This window comes from Perissodus microlepis, chromosome 12 (genome assembly GCF_051167445.1).
Source record: "Perissodus microlepis isolate ML-2025 ecotype Zambia chromosome 12, ASM5116744v1, whole genome shotgun sequence".
Lineage (NCBI taxonomy): Eukaryota > Metazoa > Chordata > Actinopteri > Cichliformes > Cichlidae > Perissodus > Perissodus microlepis.
In genome coordinates, this window is record NC_140472.1 from 37,143,357 (window position 1) to 37,166,175 (window position 22,819).

At 44.5% G+C, this 22,819-nt stretch overlaps 1 protein-coding gene across 1 annotated transcript; it reads right to left on the reverse strand.

Moving 5' to 3' along the window:
* Positions 1–926: 926 nt before the first annotated feature.
* On the reverse strand, positions 927–22,055 carry LOC146376985 (uncharacterized). Its single transcript, XM_084946683.1, has 15 exons — positions 21,615–22,055; positions 21,190–21,259; positions 19,891–20,266; positions 14,873–15,131; positions 14,450–14,595; positions 14,113–14,351; positions 13,179–13,351; positions 13,071–13,094; positions 9,447–11,693; positions 8,836–8,919; positions 8,562–8,636; positions 5,379–5,546; positions 3,912–4,055; positions 3,746–3,835; positions 927–3,661 (listed from the first exon to the last, which is right to left on the reverse strand). Exons 3-15 carry the CDS (start codon positions 20,110–20,112, stop codon positions 3,531–3,533), a joined length of 4,002 nt encoding a protein of 1,333 aa, XP_084802809.1. The 5' UTR covers positions 20,113–20,266; positions 21,190–21,259; positions 21,615–22,055; the 3' UTR covers positions 927–3,530.
* Between the last annotated feature and the right edge of the window lie 764 nt (positions 22,056–22,819).

Sequence of the window (22,819 nt, forward strand, 5' to 3'; positions counted from 1 at the left end):
GAAGGAACACGAGAAGCTGGAGAAATACCAAGGGCTCAGAGAAGAGCTCGAGAGGATGTGGAGGGTGAAGGTGACGGTGGTCCCCGTGGTAATCGGAGCACTAGGTGACTCCCAAGCTAGGCGAGTGGCTCCAGCAGATCCCGGGAACAACATCGGAGATCTCTGTCCAGAAGAGCGCAGTCCTGGGAACAGCTAAGATACTGCAGGACCCTCAAGCTCCCAGGCCTCTGGTAGAGGACCCGAGCTTGGAGGATAAACCGCCCGCAGGGGCGAGGGGGGGGGGATTTATTCTCTCTCTCTCTCTCTCTCTATTATATATATACACACACACATTTGATGACTATACTAAACTTTATTTTATTATGCAATTGAATCTGGTAAAATTTATTTACTTCTTTCTTCATACTGTACTTGTCCCAGTAGTAATTTTACACCCTGTTAGAATGTGCTTTATGGCCTTAAAAAAACTACAGCCCCTGTTGGAGAACACAGGAAGTGACATCATTTGTTTTTGGAGGGAATTCAACTGTGGAAAATGAGGTAAGATTCAACTGTCACTCTCACTTTACTTTTTTTTTTCAGGATATTTTTGGTTCACTTTTGCAAACAACTTGCTAACTGTGCTAAGCTAATGGTATGGACCTATTCCTAAATGGTTTGTTCCACTTTTCAACTTGTGCTTTCATAAAAAGGTGGCGTATTCCTTGAATTATGTTACTGGTCCTTGCTCATGTTTGATGTTGTGTGTTCCATTCTGGTATTTTACAGCTGCTTGCATGTTTTATTTTTTTTGTTAATGATTTTTTGTTTCTGACGTACTTTTTAATGAACAAATATATAAGAAGCAAAGATGAACCGTAGATGTTTACTGTCAGTTTTGGCTGGCGGTCATAGGTTCTGTCCAATAATATGACGCGAGACTGGAGTAAAATACATCCATGGATTGGCACTTTATTAAAGAAGGAGCATGATAAGAGCACAAAACACTAACTACAACTAAACAAAATGGCTTCCTTTTATACTCTACCTTTTCAGGTGAGCATCCGGAATAGCCCAAGTATGGGGGTTAACTAATCAACATGAAAACATAACCCTCCACACAAACAAACATACAATAACATTAAAGCACATAACAAACATATACATATTTCCAACACGTACTATAAACAAACCAATAACATAAGCTTCACCCATTACTTTATAAATTAAAACCCTCTTTATCCACACTCCCTAACCTGGCACGCTGGTCTGCTCCAAGAGCTCTTAAACAGGTGATTGAGCCGCTTTCACTCTTTTGCTCCACATCCTGCAAGAAGCAACCAGGACAGGTGAGTACCTTTATAAGTTCTCATTTCACATATATTTAGGTTATTGACAAATGATTAACTTTAACAGCTCTAACTTTGGCTCTTCTCTGACACAGGTAGGATGGCCAGTCCCCCTGTCTCTTCACCTTCACAAGCTGTCAATTTAATCGTATGTCAAAATAAACCTAATAAAAGACTCCATAAGAACTAATGTGTTTTTTCTTTATTACCCTATTTTAAATTCCCAATCCAACCATTTATCATTAACAATGCCAACAAGGTAATGGAACCCCTGGTCTCCATTACATTTACTCAGATGTTAAAATTGAAAACACTGATGTTCCATCCTGTTATAGTCTGTTCCAACCTGTTTGGAAAAATGTTTTTTTGAAATGAAATGAAATGAAAAAGATTACTGAACAGTACCAATAAGCGTTGTGAAAATTTTTGTGCCAAGTTGAGAAGACAGGAACATTAAATGCACAAATATGTATATGTTTTTAAAACTGCAAGTATTTTCCATGCTGTCGGAAAACACGGGTTAAAATAAACTGTTTTTTGTATAATACAGACCTGTGGTATATGTTATTAAATAACTTGTTACAGTTTCAAGAACAAAACATTATATTACCAAAAGGGACATACTTTGTCTAAAGTCACTATTGATCAATATTTACATGTTTAACTATTTCTGGTCTATATGTAAACGTCCCTAACAGGGTGGAACACAATCAGAGGCCATGTTTAAGAAAACTACCTGTAATTACTATCTTATCTATCCCTGAGTTTCACCATGATGGATTTCATATAGTTAAACGTGTCAGTATTAAAACAAATAATAAAATAGAACACAATATAAAACATATTAATGCATGCTCAATCATCCAGGTATGTCTGTGAAGGTTCTCAGTCATCCAGGTCATCGTAGTCTAAGGAGCTTGGAAAGAAAAGCGTCTGGACTTCTTGAGTTGCTTGAAGACGTTTCACCTCTCATCCGAGAAGCTTCTTCAGTTCTAAGGGTCCAAATGGTGGGGAGTCCCAGATTTAAAACTCCCACTGGGTTTAAATCTGGCAGCAATGGCTGCAATCACAGCATTGTAAGATGGTGACAGATGTACCCTTAGGCCCCCTCCTCGATTCAAAGATGGTCTTTCCCTTTTCACGTAAATGAAAGGGAAAGACTCCGCCCTCAAACCAGCGTTCCTCCCTGTCCAGGATGTGTACATCCTCATCCTTGAAAGAGTGTCCACTGGCCTGTAGGTGTAAACAGACTGCAGAGTCCTGGCCTGACGAGGTGGCTCTTCTGTGTTGTGCCATCCTCTTAGCCAGAGGTGGTTTGGTTTCCCCGATGTATAAATCCTGCCAATCCTCCTGCACTTAACAGCGTACACTATGTTACTCTGTTTGTGTCGGGGGACCCGATCCTTGGGGTGGACCAATTTTTGGTATTAGTTTAGTTTTTTAGTTTCAGTCATTATGCAAATGTACTGTTTATAAGGTTTGGGGAAAACTGCAGTCAGCTGAGACTGAAGAAGTCACCTGGATGAGTGACGAAACGTTTCTCCCACTGATGAACAGATGAACAGAATCAACCTTTGGGAATATAAAACATAAATGTATATTTTTAAAAAAGGTATGAAGCTAAAATGTTGCCACAAAAAGAGAATCACCATTTATCAATGCTGCAGCTGGGCGAGCGATCAGCAGCTTTGTCAATAATCTTCATCACATTTCTGCATGAAATAGAGAGGACACGTGACGTATTGATCAGCTGATTTCACCCAGTTTGATCTTCAGACGTATGCACCAGTCAGAGCTCCAAGTGCAGTATGGGTGACGATGTTTTTGCAGAGCTTCATCCGTACAAATTAAAGAGTCCTTGAACCGCACAGGAGGAGGGGGAGAAGGAGATAAGATAAACCTTTATTATTCAGAGGACGGGGTGGAGAAGACGGGCTGGAGGGAGAGTAGGGTTGAGGCAGCTCTGTTCCTGCAGAGTTCGGCTGTCTCTGATTTGTCAGGTTAAAGTGACCTGTTGTTGATCTCCTAAAATTATAATGTGATGATCGTCTTAGTGTGCAGGGCCTTATGTGATGTCATAAGATTGTGATGTAATATCCTGTACGACAACGTAAAAAAACACGAAGTTCAGTGAAAAACATTTGGTTGCAATCGCATCGTCCCAGGTGATGTCATTATGGGACATTGTGCCTGGGGGCGGGGTCAGCAGAAAGTGGCAGTGATCAGACCGAAGGTCAGCAGGTAAAGGTGTGATGCCAGAGAGGAGGCGGAGTCCTCAGCGTTCTCCAGGCAGCTGTTCTTCTTCAGACACACCCTCTGCTCGCAGAGTAAACCTGAAGGGGCACGTGGCATCATCAAGTTGTTCTGTGACATCATTGCATCTCCCAACCCACCTACACCACCTGAGCTGTGTTTACCTGTGAAGTTTTCAGGACAGATGCAGCGCAGGAAGTCGACGCAGGTTCCTCCATTCCGACAGACCAAACGCTCACTGTCGCACACGTTTGCTGATGGTGAAAGATCATCGATCACCAATTAGCTCATCGATAACATGAGGCGCATCATATTCAGCCCTCTGTGTACCTGTGCAGCCGGCCCCGCCTCCTCTCCAGGTGTATCCAGGTAAACAGGAGTCACAGCGCCTCCCCGTGGCTCCGTCTTTACACTGACAAAGACCCGAGTCCAAGCATCTAGGAGACACACTGCCGTCTGCGTGGCACTCGCACTCTGAGGACACAACATCCCAAACACATCTGTGTTAGGACTTATTCATGCAGTTTGCACAACATCAGTCTGACTCTTACTGTTTCTGACTTCATTCTTACTTTTGTTTGTGTCGCTGTTGTAAATATAAAAATATATAAATTCCTGTGCTCTGTCATAGTATAAGGCCCTCAGCTGTGGCACTCCAACTGTGTTATTTGTTGTTTATTGTGGAGTGGACCATTTTCCCTCTTTGTCATGCTGCTGTAACACGACAATTTCCCCTGTGGGATCAATAGAGTATCTATCTATTCACTAGCTGGGACCACATCCTCAGGTTGGACAGTGTTACGGCCCCGCCCATATTTTGGATCACGGTGTTTGGATTTTGTTCCGTGTGTCCTGTGCCTGTTTTAAAAAGCCCTCTCCAGCAGCAGACCATCCTTGGCTTCCAAACCATCTTTGATATACGTCCGTGTGTGACTTTAGAGAATCATTAAGTTTTGTATGTAGGTTGTAGATACTGTACTGAAGCTGCCTTATTATTTTCTGTACTTTTTGCTCTTGTTTATTAAATCAGGGAGTTGGTTTTTGGTTTTTGTTTCTCCTAGGGTTTAGGTAGCACCTCCCTTTTTGGAATAGCTTGCTTTGTTTGTTATTTTGGCCTGTGTTCACCCCAGAGTTAAAGTTTTCAGTTTTTCGTAGCAATGAAAGAACCTTAACCTGTAAACTGGCTTCTGGATATGGCTCTGGGGAGCGAGGCGGGGTCACTTTCCTTTTAACCCTCATGTTGCGCTCCTGTATTCCTAGACCGGGACGTAACAGATTGTGTTTTTAGTAGATAACAGTGGATGGCGTGAGCATGAATTGAGCTGTGGTTTGGGAACTGGCAGCGGCTCCTGGGCAGATCCCCACATACTGACAAAAATGCGTATGAATAGCTTGTAGTGCCACAGTGCGGCAGTGGGGTTGGTCATTTATAGACAGAGAACTGGACGGGGCGTGTACAGAGGTGTGGTCCTGCTCCTGAAAGATAAATGATCTCCATTCTACCTTTTAGGTCTGGCTCAGATGGGTTACTCACTGTGAGATATCAACATAAACTAATGTGATAAGACAACTTCTGACCTGTGGAACATTGTGCTGCCGTTTGATGAGAATACACTTTGGTATCTTATAAAGTCAGAGCTGTGTGAAGACATCTGAGGAGATTTTTCAGTTTTACATGTTCGTCCTGGTTGTCATAGAAGAGCTCAAGACCAGAGCTACGGTTCAACCTTTAGATGTTTTACAGGTTTCTAACTTCACATTGAGCTCTGTCTTTGCGTTTGTGTGCATGTTACAGACCAACACAGACGTTCTCGTCAGTCAGCGGCAGCGAGGCGTTTCGGTAGTAACCAAGGCGACAGTACTGACAATTCTGCCCCCGCGTGTTGTGTTTACAGCTCACACATGTGACCACGTTGATGAAGTCGATGTAGCTGCAGCGGTTGGAGTGACCATTACACTCACAGTCTGAAGGAAACACACACACACACACACACACCTGTGTTCAAAGAAGGACCACCCACAGCCCCACCCACACCCCCCGGACATCAAACATAGATTGATGACACAACATGAACTTTGACGGGGAGACATTGTTTTATTAGTGCTCATCATGGCACGTAGTGAAATAAAGGGGGAGGAGTTAGAGCAATGAGGGGCGGGACCAGTGCTGATAGGAAGGAGTCAGTGTCTACTTAAGTTTGTGAAAAAAAATTTCTGGACACCATCAGTGTATCTGGAGGTGGTTAGGGGAGGAGTCTATTTCAGTGCGAGGTCTGTTTGGTGGGTGGGGTCAGGTATAGGGTGGGACCAATGACTGTAGAAAACATGGACGACGCGACACCGCCTCCTCCCATTGTGCAAAAATGAAGCCAAAATATCCCACTTGTGGAGGCTGCCATCTTGCATTTTTGGAGCCAGAGTCTGCGCAGTAGTGACTTGAGGTGGAGCGACTGCGTCACGCTCCCGCCCACACACCCGCTGGACATGGCCGGAAACACACCCCCTACACTTTTTACGTAGCCCAGCTGCTCCAGTTTTTAGCTGGTTTACCGTGACTGACGACTCGTTAAATTAAGGTAAATACAACCACGTCACTGTTATGAAAAAGACACACAGCTTATCATCTACAACATCTAAAATCACTCTGTTATTAATTAGTTTGCTAGATTAGCCGCTAGCATACGCACTGTGTTGGAGGCTTGTTGTTAGCTAGTTAGCGATGCTACACACCTGTTACTCTAATAGTCTGTTATTGAATGATTCAGGACTCCTTAGGTTTTGTTTCCATTTTTAGACAGCGATGAGATCATCTGCACACTCCCCAGAGGCCCAGAGTTACTGTTAATATCAAAAATATAATGCTGTCCTTTGAGATTTTAACATTTAAGACTGTGAGTGTAATGGACCTAAAACTGTTTAAATCTCTACAGCCTGGTAACATGGAGACTTTAAAAACATCAGCAGAACGTTTCAGTAGTGTAGTCTAATTTGTTCTTTTCATTTAATAATAGAGTCCATATTATATCAACAGCTACATTCACCCTGGGGAGAAACTAGTGAGGGAGACCATCAGGACCAAGCTGGGTTTCTGGGTCCAGAGGTTTGGAGAAACTTCTTCCCTTTCTTTCATCACAGCTGTCCTGTGCCAGAAGTTCTGTTGACCCGCTGAGAGAGGCATCATTTAAGAAACACCAGGAACACTGAAGCTCATCGCATTGATCAAGCAGGATCTTCACCAGCAGCTCCCTCACAGGGAAATCTTCAGCACTCCTCCGTAGGCCCGCCCCAGGAGATGGATAAACCCAGCATTTCATCAACACTGTGATGGAGACCTTTGGTTTGTGTAATGTTATAAATACTCGGATACTCCCCAGAGGCTCCGGACTTTTACATAAAGATATTATATTCAGTCCTGTAGAAAGTTATATATTTAAAAATATATGATCCTCTCTGGTTACTCTGGTATGAATAACTCTGAATCACTTTATAGTAAATAACACACTATCTGCAAAAAACTGTGAAAGAATTCCAGATGACAAGTTTGTAGTTCAACATACAAGTGACGACCTTTGACCTTCATCAGGTTTTATTTAATTGTGTCAGAGAAACTCAAACGTGCTCTTCATGCAGCTGAGTACATCAAGTGTTTAAAACGGAAGCTGTGCAGGTCTGAGATCAGCAGCTCTCTGAAACACCAAACTGAGGTCCTGTTAATGCTGATATATAGTGACACAGTTACATGAGTGATTAATCCTTTTGATTTTTTGTCTTTAACTTTATCAATAAAACAGCTGCAGCTTTCACTACAGCACATGTGGTACTTTAACCATTGTACTGTTTTCATCAGTTCATTTTGCAGTTAACATGTGAACATGTTGGATGATCTGTCTGCTGTCACTGGGTGGTGCTGAGGTCTGAATCTGAGGGCAGCTCCTGTAATCACAAACAGAACAGAATCATCACAAACTGAATTATAAAGTTTATCTCTTAAATCTAAAATAAAGCTGATTCTTCTGTCCTCACACACTCAGGATCTGAAGCTCTTACATTTTTTCAGTTCTACAGTTTAATCCATAGTTACAGATTAATGAGGAGTTACTGAAGTACAAGCTTGAAAAAATGGTGTTACTGTCTTTACACATGTGGAGACTGAAAACATGCTGCTGTTTTAAGATATTTAATAATCAGCTCTACACAGGAGCTGAAGCAGAATGCAGCCTGTTGCTTTTACAGTATAACACTTGTAATAAAAGTACAGTAACGGTAATTAGTGACTGAGTAGCCCGGAGCGTTTCTCTTGATTTCTTTAGTCAGGGTAAATTCATTCACCTGCACGGATTAGCTAAACGAACTTTACAAAACAAGTTCCCCTGACAGCCGAGTGCTCATCTTAGCTAGCTAGGTCTCAGGAGCTAGCTAAGGACGGTAGTTACGGATTAGCTTACAAACACGTTTAACTTACCGAAAAAGTGCAGTGGGGCCTCGGGTCCTTCTGTCGGGTAGTCCAGTTTACTGAAGAACACCTCAGGCTGTCAGGTTAAAACACTCGGTCGTGTTTTCGTAGCGTAAACGGTGGCACTCCTCTCAGAGCCTACGCTCTATCTGCTATTCCCGAACAGAGATACGCAAGTTTCTCCGTGACAGCAGCTGCCAGTCAAAGCTGCTATGATGACGTTTCACCCCAATTTAACATCACCGCAGTAGGAATTAGAATCAAACTTATGGGAAAGGAGACCCCTTGGACACAAATCAGCAACTATTGATAACAAAAGAAGGAATCTATGGAAAAAGTTATCTGAGGAGAATAAATTTATTTTAGTCAGACCCCCGTCCCATCCGCTAACATGGAGGAGGCGGGGTTTATGACCCATACTGCAGCCAGACACCAGGGGGCGATATAGACATTTTGGCTTCATTTTTGGGGTGCTGACGCGTCGTCCATGTTTTCTACAGTCATTGGGTGGGACACAGAGGTCTTACCCTGGAAGCTCACATAGGCAATTTTGGACAGCTGACTGAACTTTGGTCCTCCTGGAATCAGGATCTTCTGGGTTGCTTCAGACACAAAACCAGGTGCGTAACCAGTAAGCATGGCAATATGAAGTCAGGGTCACCACTGCATGATCTACCAATCAGGGATCAGCACAACATTTACTGGATCTATTCATCCTGTTAGGATTTTTACCATGAGGGTTACATTACTACTACCTGCCAGTAGGTGGCAGTATGGCAGTACAGTGACTGCATTCTGTACCTTTCTTCTCATAGCCTTTGTCCTCTTTCTCCTTCTCTCCTTCGGCTTTAGATTTTTCTTTAGTTTCCTCTTTGGCTTCAGGCACTGCTTGGTTCAAAAAGGAAATGAAATACTTAATTTGTATGGGAATTTTGATGTTTTCTGTTTACATTTCTTCTAAAACACACTAAAAACCTAAAATTTTGAAAATGGTTTCAAAATTTGCATAAACCTACAATCCGCCCAGTGTCAGTAATCTGACCAATCATGCCATGATGGAGAAATCTCCAAAGGTTCCACTTAATCACTGAAACTTTCAGCCATGGAAACAGTACCTTCCCCTTGGGCAAGATACTAACCCCAAGTTGCTCCATCGGAGTATGAATTTGTGTGCATGTACTTAGAAAGCACTAAGTTTAGAGTCAGTGCTTGTGAGAATGGGTGTGATTGGGTGAATGTGACATGTTGAATAGAGCGCTTTGAGTACTCCGGGAAATTAGAAAAGCGCTATATAAGAATCAGTCCATTTACCATGGATGGATGGGTTGATGGATGGAGTAATCTATTAACAACAAGGATACTTTCTACACTAATATCTGTTGACTGTGAATCCTAATCTGTTGTTTTTGTACCTTTTTCCTTTGTTGCCTCTCTTGTCATTTCTTGTTTCGAGTCTTTCTTTTCCTCAAACTTCAACCCTCCTGATGGTTCAACAGATTCCTCTCCAGAAGACGTTCTTTCCTTTTTGTTTGCTGTAGAATCTACTGCAGGATTCTCACTGCCTGGATCCACTCTTGGATCCACATTAGGAATGTTTCTGTATGGCACAGAAGAATCTGGACCACTTGATTCAGATTTTTCATTTCCTGTCTCTCCTCTGCCTTGCTTTACTGGAAAAGATTCCTGTCCAGCATTGATAGAATTAGATCCAGGTGTTTCAATATTGTCACTTGAAACATTGCCAGGTTCAACCACAGGCATGGGCTGAGAATCGGATCCTGAATCTTGTCCAGGGCCAACTGACTTTGGGTTTTCTGGAACTGGGAAGGTAAAGTCAACAGGTGCTAAATCACCAGCAGGGTCAGACTGATCTATAGTAGCGGACTTTGTGTCTGATACAGGACCACCTCCATAGGGAGGCAACACGGAGTCCACAGGAATATCTGGAGCTGGAGGGGTAGCATCAGGAGGACGTATTTCTGGAGATGCCCCATCAGGAGAAGATACATCAGGAGGAGGAAAATCTACTGAAGTATCTGGAGTCTTAGTGGATGGCCCATCTGGAAGTACATCTGGAGAAGGTGGATCAGGAAAAGGTAGGTCAGGAGGAGGTGTATCGGGAGGAAATACATTACGAGAAGGCGGGTCGGGAAGAGGTACATCAGGAGCAGGTATGTCAGGAGGTGGTCCTTCCAGAGGGAGATCAGGACGAGGAAGTTCTTGAGTAGGTACCTCAAGGAAAGATATATCAGTAGGAGCTCCATCAGGAGCTGGAACATTGAGGGAAGATAAAGCAGGAGGAGATGGTGCATCTGGAAACAGTACATTGGGGGTTGGAACAAAAGGAACTATTTCATCAGGAGTGAGTGTATCTGGAGATGATAGATCAAGAGGGGGCATTTCTGGTAGCTGTACATTATTAGTAAGTGTAACCGGAGATGATGCATCAGGAGAAAGTGTATCCGGAGATAGTACATCCAGTAAAACATCAGGAGAAATTACATCAGGAAGGGCTTCATTAAGAGCAGAAGGTATATCCACAGAGGGAGCTTCCAGTGGTAGATCTGGAGGAGGTACAGCCAGAGGAGGTATATCAGGACGAAGAGAAATTCCATCACGTTTTGTTGTAAAGAGAGTATCTCCAGCCTGACTGATACGGACAGATCCAGTGGGGAGAAAGTCTTCAGATTGAGACCCGTCACCTGGGGAAAACGTTTCTGGGATGGTTGTTAGAGGCAGAATTCCAGCTGATGGTGTTGCGACAGTAGGTGACACAGCACTGGTCACCACCTTCGATATATCAGTCCCAAGCACACCAAAGTCTGAAGTGGAGTTATAGGGTGGACCCAGTGGGTCAGAGATAGACCCTCCAGTGTCAGTACTGCTGCCTTGGACAGTGGGGGTGGTACTGGTAGGACGGCTGGTGGTACTGTCTAGTACTCTGGGAGGTGGTTTTTCTCCAGTCTTCAGACGTGGAGTGTTGGGTGGAGCTGTGTCTGTGGTAGGTCCAGCTGTACTGAATGAGTCTGTAAAGGCAACAGAACCTGTAGTACTAATAGTACTACGGACAGCAGTAAGAACTACTGTACCAGTTGTGAGTGTTGAGGTAGAGTCAATAGCAGTTAAAGGAAGGTCAGCTGAATCATTACTACTAGTAAAGTAAGTCACAGTACTAGAGTCAGTCATGTATGTACTGGTACTTGAATTGCCTCCAGTATTAGTAGAAATATCAGCTGAAACCATAAGAGGACCCTCTGTGCTGTTATCAGACATTAATGTGTACATGAATGTAGTCAAAGGAATGTCTTTAGGAGAAGTTGGGTCATTCAAAGTCTTATCAGTCATGCGGTTAGTAGTACTCAAAGCTGTATTAGTATCAGTTTTAGTAGTACTGTCAGTTACAGTATAAGTGGCTGTAGTACTGTCACTGGTAGTTGTAGTAGTAGTACTGTCAGCTGGGGTACCAAAGTCAGTTTTAGTAGGAACAGTAGCTGTAGTAGTTCTGTCAGTTGTGGCTGTAGTAATGCCAACAGCAGTATTTGTGTCGGTTGGCGTCCTGCTCTCAGGTACAATAGTAATAGTAGCAGTAGTAGTACTGTCAGTCACTCCATCTGATGTGGCAGGTCTATCAGATGCTTCAGAGTTAGAGTCACCACCTGCTGTCAGAGAAGAAGAGTTACGTCTCTTAAGTAATCTTTTCTCTACAGTCTGCAGAACAGGGTACTGGGGCTTTCCAGTCTAATTCTCTGGCTGTAAAAATAAACTGGTGAGCTGGGTGTGTCCCACCATGAAGCCAGACCAGAAAAAAAATGAAAACAAGATCTTTTTACAGCTAAGAGACTCCAGGGAGGTTTTAATGAAAGGGAGTGCAATAAATGAACATTCTCATAACAGCCACGCAGATGGTCAGGCTGACAGACTCCAGAGTAAACCACCTGCTCTCAAAGGCCTCCCTGGACACCAAAACCTGGTCTTAGTGGAACTGCAATCAACCCCCATCCCTCATGCAATCCCTAACAACAGAAACCATTTGAGTCATTAATCTTCTAGTCTCGATGCTTATTTTCTTCAAGTCCAGTCTTTAAATCTGAGACTAAACCTCCTTCTCAGCACCCCAAATCTCAACATGTTTACACCTGTCCCCTAACAGTCTGAACAGCAGCACTATTTTAGAAATTATACAGATGTGTTCACACTATCAACAGGTCAACATTGTACAATGAACCACAGCTCAGAGGCTCCTTTTGCAACTGAACCTGGATCTCAAGGTTCGTACAGTTTGGGTTTCTTTTATGCATCTAGCTCATCCTCAGTCACCTGATCTCTGCCATGGCTCATCAGCCTCTGCTCTGCTTGGGTGGGGTTATTATCTCTGGTCCTGCCTGCATAGGGTGCTGAGGCCATAACATTGGGTTTAGTTTGGAGTCTGTTGCAGCCCATCCAGCCACATCTCATCTCCTGTGATTGAAAGAAACACCCGGTCTGTGTCCTGCAGAGGCTTTATGGACACTAACAATTTCTAATGCAGCTAAATCCACAGACTGCTGGACAAATCCTCTCTTTAGCCCAGACTGTTTCCACCCTGTGCTTTAGTCTCAGAAACTTTGAATCGCGTTTGTCCAGAAATTTGAGAATTCAGCTGCTGACTCCTCGGATCTAAAAAAGTCAGTCACTAGCTGATCTACTGATCTATATAGCTTATCTGTTGATCTCTATTCAGTCAGGGTTGCATCTCCTAGGATGAGTGTGTGTGTGTGTGTGTGTGACAACTAGCAACTTAAAACAACTTACACAGACTAAGAGCATGAGCGGCTCATCTGTTAACTACATAATTAACATCCAAATTTTCCTTGCAGACTGCTATCGTGTGACTGACGGGGATGATGTAATGTGAAGTGAATTCAGCTGCTAAAAGCTCACCTTAGACAAGCTGCACAGAAACACACAGTTGCTTACAAGTGTAAAGTGCCATGATGCAACACAGACAGGTGAGCAGACAGACAGTTAAGACAGCTAATCAGCTGAGCTGTACTTACTGGCTGCAGGTTCTGTTGCTTCACCTGAGAAGGACATGAATGGAAACAGGTATAGAGTTCATATTGCTGTTTGCAGGTGCGTGTCTGTGTGCATGTGTAGCTACATACAGGCATTGGCAGTGCCTTTGGGCAGGGGCAGGTATGATCCTGGTCTCCAGGTGCGAGATGTGAACTCTCGGCTGCAGCTCTGACAGTCCTGTCCAGCCGTATTGTGGTCACATTCACACTGCAGTGTCGCATCGCGCAGCGCACACTGAGATGCATGCAGGTTGCACTTACACCTGAGAAACACACACAAAGAAGGGCTTAGCTTCACCTGAACTTTTACCAACTCATATGAAACTCCTGAAACTAGACCACCAAGATGGACGCTGCTCCTTAAACCTGCATTCTTTCTAATGTCCAGCAGGGAGTGACTCCTCTTGGCTGTGAAGGAGTCTGACTGGACAGAAGTGTACGAGCCTTCAGATCGCTCAGGTGATCTGAGCAGTGAGTACTTTCAGGTCTGACTGAATACAACAGTTTGTCCTGCTCGAAGCAGGCCAGGATTTAGGGCGGGGCTACAGTGGGACTGGTTGAGTTGCTTGTCATGTCAAGATGGTGACAGTGTTCAGCTTGACCATGGATCATCGATCCTCTGTGTATGTCTAAACTTGCTGAAAACCCGCTGATGTCAGGTAAGCTTCAAAAGAAAATTCTTCTGAATGTAGTCCAATTTCTTTCCAAAATCTCAAATCCTAATCCTCTTAAACTGGCCTCCCTGCTCTGTTCTGCCCCCCTACATGACTTTTTGTGATTGGCTGTAATGTTGGGGAACGCCTGATGATGATGGCTGGCTTTTGGCTCGTCTTGGTTGTGATATAGAGGTTGGTTAACTGGTTTTGGCATTGAAATGGTACGTTAGTGTTTGTTTGTGGTTGTTTAGTTTGTTACCCAGTAGGGATGTTGGTCTTTGCAGGGCAAGGACGTGTTTGTCTCATTTGTGAATGTAGCCAGTTGTTGCTGAGTTATAGTTAGATTATGGTAGGTCTTTGTTGGTTACCTGGCAAAAACATCAATGTTGGAAATAGCATAGAAGTATTTCAGCAGGTTGTCTCTCTGGACGTAGGTTCCTCCCAGTGCTGGGCGGAGGAGCCTCAGTCGGAGGTTGGTGAAAGTGAAGAAATCTCTGAGTCCCTTTGTGGTCTCCATCCGAGTGTACAGAGCGTCCATGTTGATCAGCTTTGGACCAGCAAACACCCCGAACCGAGCTCGCACCTCAAACACCACAGATTTCTCTTCCTGTTGGTGAGAAGTTTCAGATAACCACAAATAAATATAAGCTGTACAAATGTGTTCTGCATACTGTGCAGGACCAGCATCAGGGTCCAGTTACAGACCTTAGCGCCGACCCAGCGGGAGTACTGCTCGGTGCAGATGACCCGGGTAATGTTACTTGGTGCTAAATCAGAGACTCGTTTGGGCGACATGCCGAACGCCTCGAGACAGTCGTCGGCATAATACTGATACGGCTGCCAAGTGACACCTGAAACACAAACGCTGATTATTTGACAGTTCACGGTGTTTGTGACTTCCTGTTTCCTGGTTTCAGAATCATCTCCAGACAAAATCCATCTGTAAAAGCTTCATAAATGACTTTGTTTCACCCACATCCATGGATCAGAGGAGACAAGGGTTTCTGAATGATACCCCTCAGACTCTGCACTCAGCTAATTACTCTTCAGTGAAGTTGATCAGCAGAATGTTTCAGGGAAATCTCTCAAACATTAGTCAGAACAGGTGTTTAACAGGTTTCCAGTCACCTTTGTCGATGGATTTCTCCAGCACCATGCTGGTTGGACGGCCATATTCGAAGGTAACAACAATGTCATCGACCACCTCCAGACTCTTGTTCCAGGTAAGGGTGATGTTGGCCAATAGGGGCTCAGGAAACCTGGACCATGTGATTGTCTGCCAGTAAGTGATGAGCCCACCCCTCTCCCTGTCTCCCATGAGCTGAGGAGGGTGAGACAGGTCTGGGCTAGAGGCGTCGCACTCATCGCTGCACAGGTACGGGTTCTCCTGAGGAAAGACCACATTGAGCACCAATATTTGATAAAACACGAACACGGGCTGTAAGTTTATAAACAATCAAGAATGTCATTGTCACATAACATCTGTAGCTCCCGTAACTCCTGAAAAATTGAAAGAATTCCAACGCCTCTTCAAAGCAGCGACTCTGCACATTTCAGTGATATTACAGTCATTATAATCCCAGGCATGGTGTTGCAGGAGCCCCTCGAAGACAAAGGTTGATTGAGAGAAAAGAGGGTGAGTGTGATGGAAGTCCACAGGAAACAGACGTTTTATCAGGAATTTGTGTTCTTTTTACTTTTACCTCATACATTATACATGCTTCCCTTAGGCAGCATCATCAGAAGACATAGCATACATTTACACTCCTATGCAGATGACACCCAGCTCTATCTGTCCATGAAGCCAGATAACACACACCAATGAGTTAAACTGCAGGAATGTCTTAAAGACATAAAGACCTGGATGGCCGCTAACTTTCTGCTTCTTAATTCAGATCAAACTGAGGTTATTGTACTCGGCCCTGAAAACCTTAGAAATATGGTATCTAAGCAGATTCTTACTCTGGATGGCATTACCTTGGCCTCCAGTAACACTGTGAAAGTAATGGAGAGTAATGAGAGCAACTTTAGTGATAGTTTGCAGGATTTGTATGTTATGTAAATTGCCCAAGAAATAGTGTTAAGACTGGATTTATGTTACCCGTAGAGGGTGTGTGGCCAAAAATAGAAATTAGAAGTGGGTTTAGAGCTTGATTTGTGGGCATGATTTGTTTCGTTACATTCTAGTTATTATTTTCACATGCAAGTAAATTTAAAGGGATAAATAAGGAATTAGTTAATTTCTCAGGAGAGAAATGAAGAGGGGGTCTTTTGAGGTTTAAATTTATAATCTTAAATACTTATATGCTGATTATATTGCTTTATAAGAAAGGCCTAACTCTGAGTACACTCTGTGCCAAAAGTGTTGACAGGAAACGACATGGTTTTGCAGAAGCATGGTAACTGCAGTAGAAAGTGAAACCAACTAGGCTGTTTGATCGAAACTTAAAGTGTGGTGTGACGTAGAGAGCAAGTATTTAAATAACTAGGCTTCCTTTTTGTGCTTCAGACCTGGGGTTGTGTGATTTGTGTTCAGGTTTCCATATCCCGGATATGTAAATTAAAGATCATTTTTAAAGTAAAAGACCACTTTGAGCCGTGTCTTTTTTGGTCGTAAAGAATACAAAAGAACCGGAATTTAATAGAACCTTGGAGTCATTTGTGACCAGGACATGTCCTTCAACGCACATATTAAACAAATATGTAAGACTGCTTTCTTCCATTTGTGCAACATCTCTAAAGTTAGAAATATCCTGTCTCAGAGTGACGCTGAAAAACTAGTTCATGCATTTATTACTTCCAGGCTGGACGACTGTAATTCATTATTATCAGGATGTCCTAAAAACTCCCTGAAAAGCCTTCAGTTAATCCAAAATGCTGCAGCAAGAGTCCTGACAGGGACTAGAAAGAGAGAGCAGATTTCTCCTGTTTTGTCTTCCCTTCATTGGCTTCCTGTTAAATCCAGAATTCAAAATCCTGCTCCTCACATACAAGGTCTTAAATAATCAGGCCCCATCTTATCTTAATGACCTTGTAGTACCATATCACCCTATTAGAGCACTTCGCTCTCACACTGCAGGCCTACTTGTTGTTCCTAGAGTATTTAAAAGTAGAATGGGAGGCAGAGCCTTCAGTTTTCAGGCCCCTCTTCTGTGGAACCAGCTTCCAGTTTGGATTCAGGAGACAGACACTATCTCTACTTTCAAGATTAGGCTTCAAACTTTCCTTTTTGCTAAAGCATATAGTTAGGGCTGGACCAGGTGACCCTGAATCCTCCCTTAGTTATGCTGCAATAGGTGTAGGCTGCCGGGGATTCCCATGATGCACTGGGTGATTCCTTTCCAGTCACCTTTCTCACTCACTATGTGTTAACAGACCTCTCTGCATTGAATCATATCTGTTATTAATCTCTGTCTCTCTTCCACAGCATGTCTTTATCCTGTCTTCCTTCTCTCACCCCAACCAATCACAGCAGATGGCCCCGCCCCTCCCTGAGCCTGGTTCTGCTGGAGGTTTCTTCCTGTTAAAAGGGAGTTTTTCCTTCCCACTGTCGCCAAAGTGCTTGCTCATAGGGGGTCATATGATTGTTGGGTTTTTCTCTGTATCTATGAAGCGCCTTGAGGCGACTTTTTTTGTGATTTGGCGCTATATAAATAAAATTGAATTGAATTGAATTGCATTAAAAAATGTGCTGTTCGAGGTAGTCAGAGTGGACTGAGATGAGGAAAGACCCTAACTTCAGCGCAGAAGTGCTAGTATTAATGGTGAACATGGACCAGCACCGGTGTGGCTTTTCATGGCCAGTGTTTGTAGTTTTATTGTTGCGGGTGCTTCCTGATTTGGTCTGACATGCTGTTTGTAGGCGGTTAATACCGATGACGTTTGCAAACACAAACTGTGCGGTGTTCTCACAGCTTCTGTTTGCCTGTGTTTAATTAATGTTGACCTTTAACCTAGGCCTCCGTTATACTTACACATACTTTGTGTAGTCATTAAAGGTCAGTATGCTGTACCTTTACAGAGACTGTAACATGTGCAGAGAGGGATTAACACTGATGCTAATCTGATTAGGGTTTGAGGTTTATCCTTTAACTTCAGCTGCCGTGTGCAGGAGAAGTGGCTTTAACTAACCAGCACTAACCAATCACACGAAGAGGGCTGAAAACCGGAAATACATGCTGAAGGAGACGTGTTAGACTCATTCCTGTCAGATGATCATGAAAGTGTTTACATTTTCATGTAGTTTCCACCAAAATATCCAAACTCACAGTCCAACATCAGATAACTAGGAAACATTCGGAAGGACCCTGGTCTTGTTAGAAGAGACGGCATCCATCCTGCTTTGGATGGAGCAGCTCCCGCCAAATTTATTAAACCCCCCAAAACGTGACTATCCTGAGTTGGGACCAGGAAGCAGAGGTGCAGTCTTACAGGCCTCTCTGGAGTTTTAAGGAATTGGGTAAACTCATGAAATCTGTTCGATCTGTCGCTAACTTTCTTGGTCACCTGACTAGATGTAGTTTTGACATCAGCACCAGTGACAATGACAGAAGTAAACTCACTACTACATCTCAGTAATATCACCTAATTTGTTCCAAATAAAAAGGTTTTTAAAAACGAATCCTTGTGTATTTAGTTGTCAGCGTGACCACAATGTAATATAAGCCAATTAGACTCCAAAGTTAACTGACTGTTATTCCAAATGTAATGAATAACTTTAACGAAGTTACAAACAATACTGAGTTCAACTAAGAATGTCAAAAACATCAAATCTACATTCAAATTGACCAGTTTATAGAAAACCCCGACGAAGCATGCCAGAGCTCCTCGGGCCCCTCACTCCAGAGCTGAGTGTGAAAAACAGCCAACACTCGATCACCTTTAGCATAAGGTGGGAACAGGAAACAGGTTTGTGCTGAGGATCTGAGGGTTCGCAGCGGTTGGTACAGGAACAGCAGGTCGAGCAGATACTCTGAAATGGGATTTAACTTTACTGAGTCAAATCTGAAGAGCAGCAAGCTGGAGTAACACGTTCAGGGTTCCTGGAAAGTTTGGATAGCAAAGCTTATTAATTCCCGTTAAAAGACTGTTACAGTAGTCTGACTCAAAACATGTGTGGTGGTCTGAATGTAAACTCATTATTGATCCTGTGTGATAAGAAATGTCATTGAATGTTGGGGGGGTGTAGATACCTGCACAGATATCAGGTATCTACACCCACTCTTCACTTTAAAAACTGTAAACAGCTCCGTCGACACTTTGAACTGTGAGCATGTCAACTAAACGCTAACATGAGTTGTTCCCACACTTCATAGCTGATTTCAGATCAGTTAGTCACGCAAGTCTCAGGAGGAAGCTGGCGAAAAGCCGTGCAGGTACAGCCGGGATTCAAACCAGGAACCTTCTTGCTTGGAGGCATAACCACTGTTCCACCCAATGTGATTACAGCTGAGTCTGTTTTTCAGTGGAGCCAGTGGCTCCAGTGTCCATCTGCTGCACAGTCTGAACGTCCTTGTTCATGTTCTGATCATGTTACTGCGCCTGTGTAACCCACTGAACTTTAGCGCGTTTCACGTATGTTGTGAGACGCTTCCTGTCCGACTCGCGGGGTCTTTTCACTGACACAAATGAAATCAATTAGCATTTAGTCTTTGCTTCATTACAGCTGTTACATTTATCAATAATTCAGGCAGGACTTCAGCTTCCCAAAGGAACAATTAGAGAGCCAGCGGGATCACCGTGTTCTCTGTGTGTTTGCTGTGTTTGGGGCGCCTGCAGGAGGTCATACAATGACTGACAGGTGATCGTCTACTCTTCCTTGTTTTGGTGAAAGATAACGAGCAGCTCACGTTTAAAATGAGTGAAACACCAACAATTTAAATGTAGTCGGAGAACTTTAAAATAATTTCATCAGCAAACAATTCAGATGCTGCAGCACCAATCACAAGCTCTGTGTGAAGTGAAACCCTCACCTGTGGACAGAGTTCATCTGACAAACTGAAGTTTGTGGAGTGAAAATGATGAAGAGAGCAGAGTAATGAGCTACAATGTCTGTCTGTGACACAGGCAACAGGAAGTCGGCTCAGAGGTCACCTGTGTGTTCAGGTTTGTGATCAGGTGTGTGTGTTCAGGTGCGTCAGACTGACCAGTGTACAGAATCTCTCAGGTGGGTTTCCGCAGGTGATCCCAGGGGGGTCAACTCTGATCTGCATCACCTCCTTCATGTTGGTTGGGGGCGGCTGACAGGCGTAAAACTCAGGCCCCGCCTTTGAGCCACGCAGAGATCGACAGACATCAAACTGACACCGTCCACACGGCAGCAGGAGGGCGAGGAGGGCGAGGAGGGCGAGGGCATGTGAGAGGGACATGATGAACTGTCAGGCAAACAGGAAGTTCAGCTGAAGGTCATGCCATAGTTACAGCTTTGCCAGGCCTACTTCAAACAGGTGGCTACCATGGCAACCATCTGCTTTCTGTGTGGTTGTCATGGTGTGCTAAAGGTTTTGCTCGCCGCCCACAGGCCTGCAGTGGAAGAACAGAAACAGAGCATCAAACGTTGCGTACGACGTGAACTTGAACCAAATATATTCACAGACAGGAAACAATCTGCTCAAAATGACCTCACTTCCTGTTTGCAACTGCCACCTTTGGGCACAGGCTTGTGTTGTCTCTGGAAGCTCGCCTGTGCATTCAAACCAATTATTCATGAATATTTTCTATCCTGTAACAACATGTCTACGTTGTTGCCTTTAGCCGAGAGCTTTCACGTGTTTTACTCCTTTAATAAAGGAGGCGCTGCTTTTGTTCAGCCTGGAAACGTAAGGAGCAACGCACAGTACAGGAAGCTACTCAGTCTGCACGAACCGGTCACTAAGCTGAGTTGGAACCAGGCGCCCCTTCATTATGGACAAACTGTGAAGAAGTCAGAGACCGGGCAGGCCATTTCTCCCACAAACATCTCACTGTTACTGGTCATGTGACCGTTGAAGACTCCCAGCAGGACAACCGAACCCTACAGGACCTGAGTACTCTGAGCTGTGATTGGACAAGTCCGCACAAACCCCAGTCGAGACCTGTTCTCCCACCCAAACACGCAGGGAAGCAAGGCTCACATCCACCAGAGAAACGGCGTGAACCTTGGGGACAGAAGAAGACCCGCCGCCCCTCGCCCACCACCTGTCACTGCGGACAGCTGCAAACTGGGGCAGTATCCAGCCCCGCCTTCCTGGAGTCCAGTTCCACAGCTGGAGCCGAGCATCGTGCCATCTCTCAGCCTCAGGCAGGGAAGTACCACAACCCACAGACAACGACCCCCCCCCCCCCCCAAAAGTGACGATCTTTGTCGCCAAGTTTTTCCTACCAGTATAAACACCCTAACCAGTGGCGACCCTGAAGCACTGACCAGCTACTGAAAGCATCCAGATGTTTGTGACCTGCCGGTTTACCTGAAGTCTTTTAATCAGCCGTCATCATGCAGGAGCAGGTGTGTAGATGTTGCTCAGCGTCCTGCAGCCTCTGGAGAAATAAAGTGAGACGGTCCGAACTCGGCTCAGAGTCTGTGTTTGTTTGTGAGATGGCAGAGATGATTAAACTGAGATGCTCGGTCCTCCGACTCTTCCTCTTTATTAAAATCTTCCTGCTGATGAAACCGGAGTGGGATCAGTACCATGCCTGACACACACTCAGCGTCCACTTCATTAGGAACACCTCCTCACTAATGTCTCGTTTACTTTCAGAAAATCATAATTTTATCACCTGAAGCTTTCAGATCAGTTTTCACCTGAGACACCTTCGTACACACCTGCTCAGGTTATTTCATCCGTGTGTCTGTCTGCCTGCAAGCACACCTGTCTGTGTGACAGCCACTCACCTGTCTGTCTTCAAGTTGATTCTTGATGAGCTGATTAAACGGGCGATCAAACATTCCTCCCCCTCAGCTCCTCTCTTCTTACTGTATTTCCTTTTGTTCCCTTCCTCTTCTCGTTAATCCTCCTCTTCCTCAGCGAGCCTCCTTCTGTTTCTCCTCTAATCCCTCTCCTCGTCCCCTCTTCTTTTCTCTCTCAGAGATCTGTCGCTCTGATGGCTCAGCCCTCCCTCTCGCTCTCTCTCTCTGGATCAGGTGGTAAAACGGTTCATCTGACGGTTGATAGCGAGGGGTGAATAACCCCGCTAGTCACATGACTGGCATCTGATCCTGACAAGAAACAAACTTTTTTCCTCTGAGAGTTAAATAATATTCTGCACCTGCTCAGGTAAACAAAGGTGTCAGTCACAAATAAATGAAATGGCCAGGAATGGGTCGATGGGCGGAGACCACGCCCCCCGGTCTGACAGGAGGTGGAGTCTTTGAGCTATGAGCTGATGATGTGGTGGTTCTAGTTCAGGTCCACCTGCAGCTCTGTGAGAGCCTTTTAGCCAAACGTGACATCGCTGCTCAGTAAAAAGATCCCTGATGATTAAATTATAAAATATATGCAACAAATTTATGAAATCATTGGAGCATTACAGCAAAAATGACCATCAGGGTCAGATCCTGATGGAAACTTCCTATAATCTCAGGAATCTTTCTGCTTTTACTGGCTAGTTTGAAGAGAATTTTTAGAGCTACGCTTCCTTTGCATCACTGCTGTGCTGTTGGCTCCTTAGGACTGCCACATGTTTTAGTTTATGGCAAATATCTGAGACCTCTGAGGCTTCGCCCCAGCAGGAACGCATCCCAAGCCCATCCTGTGCTTCCAGGACACCTGGATCAAGGCCACTGTCCTGCAGCGAGGCTCCACATATGAGCACACGGCCTCCTGCACCACCTCGGCTCCATCCAGTCCATCCTGACTCCACACCTAAACCCACCCTGCTCCTCACACAGCTGTTGGGGGCTCCACAGAAGTCCCAGAGATCCCAGATTGTAGTCAATGTGGGAACACCTGGGAGTCCAGTTCCTGCTCTCAGCCACGGGTTGTTTCACTCACCTGCTGAGCTTGCACACGTGGCTGGCATCACTGGGCAGCAACTGATGGCACCTTTCTCGGCTGCTAACCCAAAGCACATTGTGCGCTGTCAGCCCTGCGTGCTGCA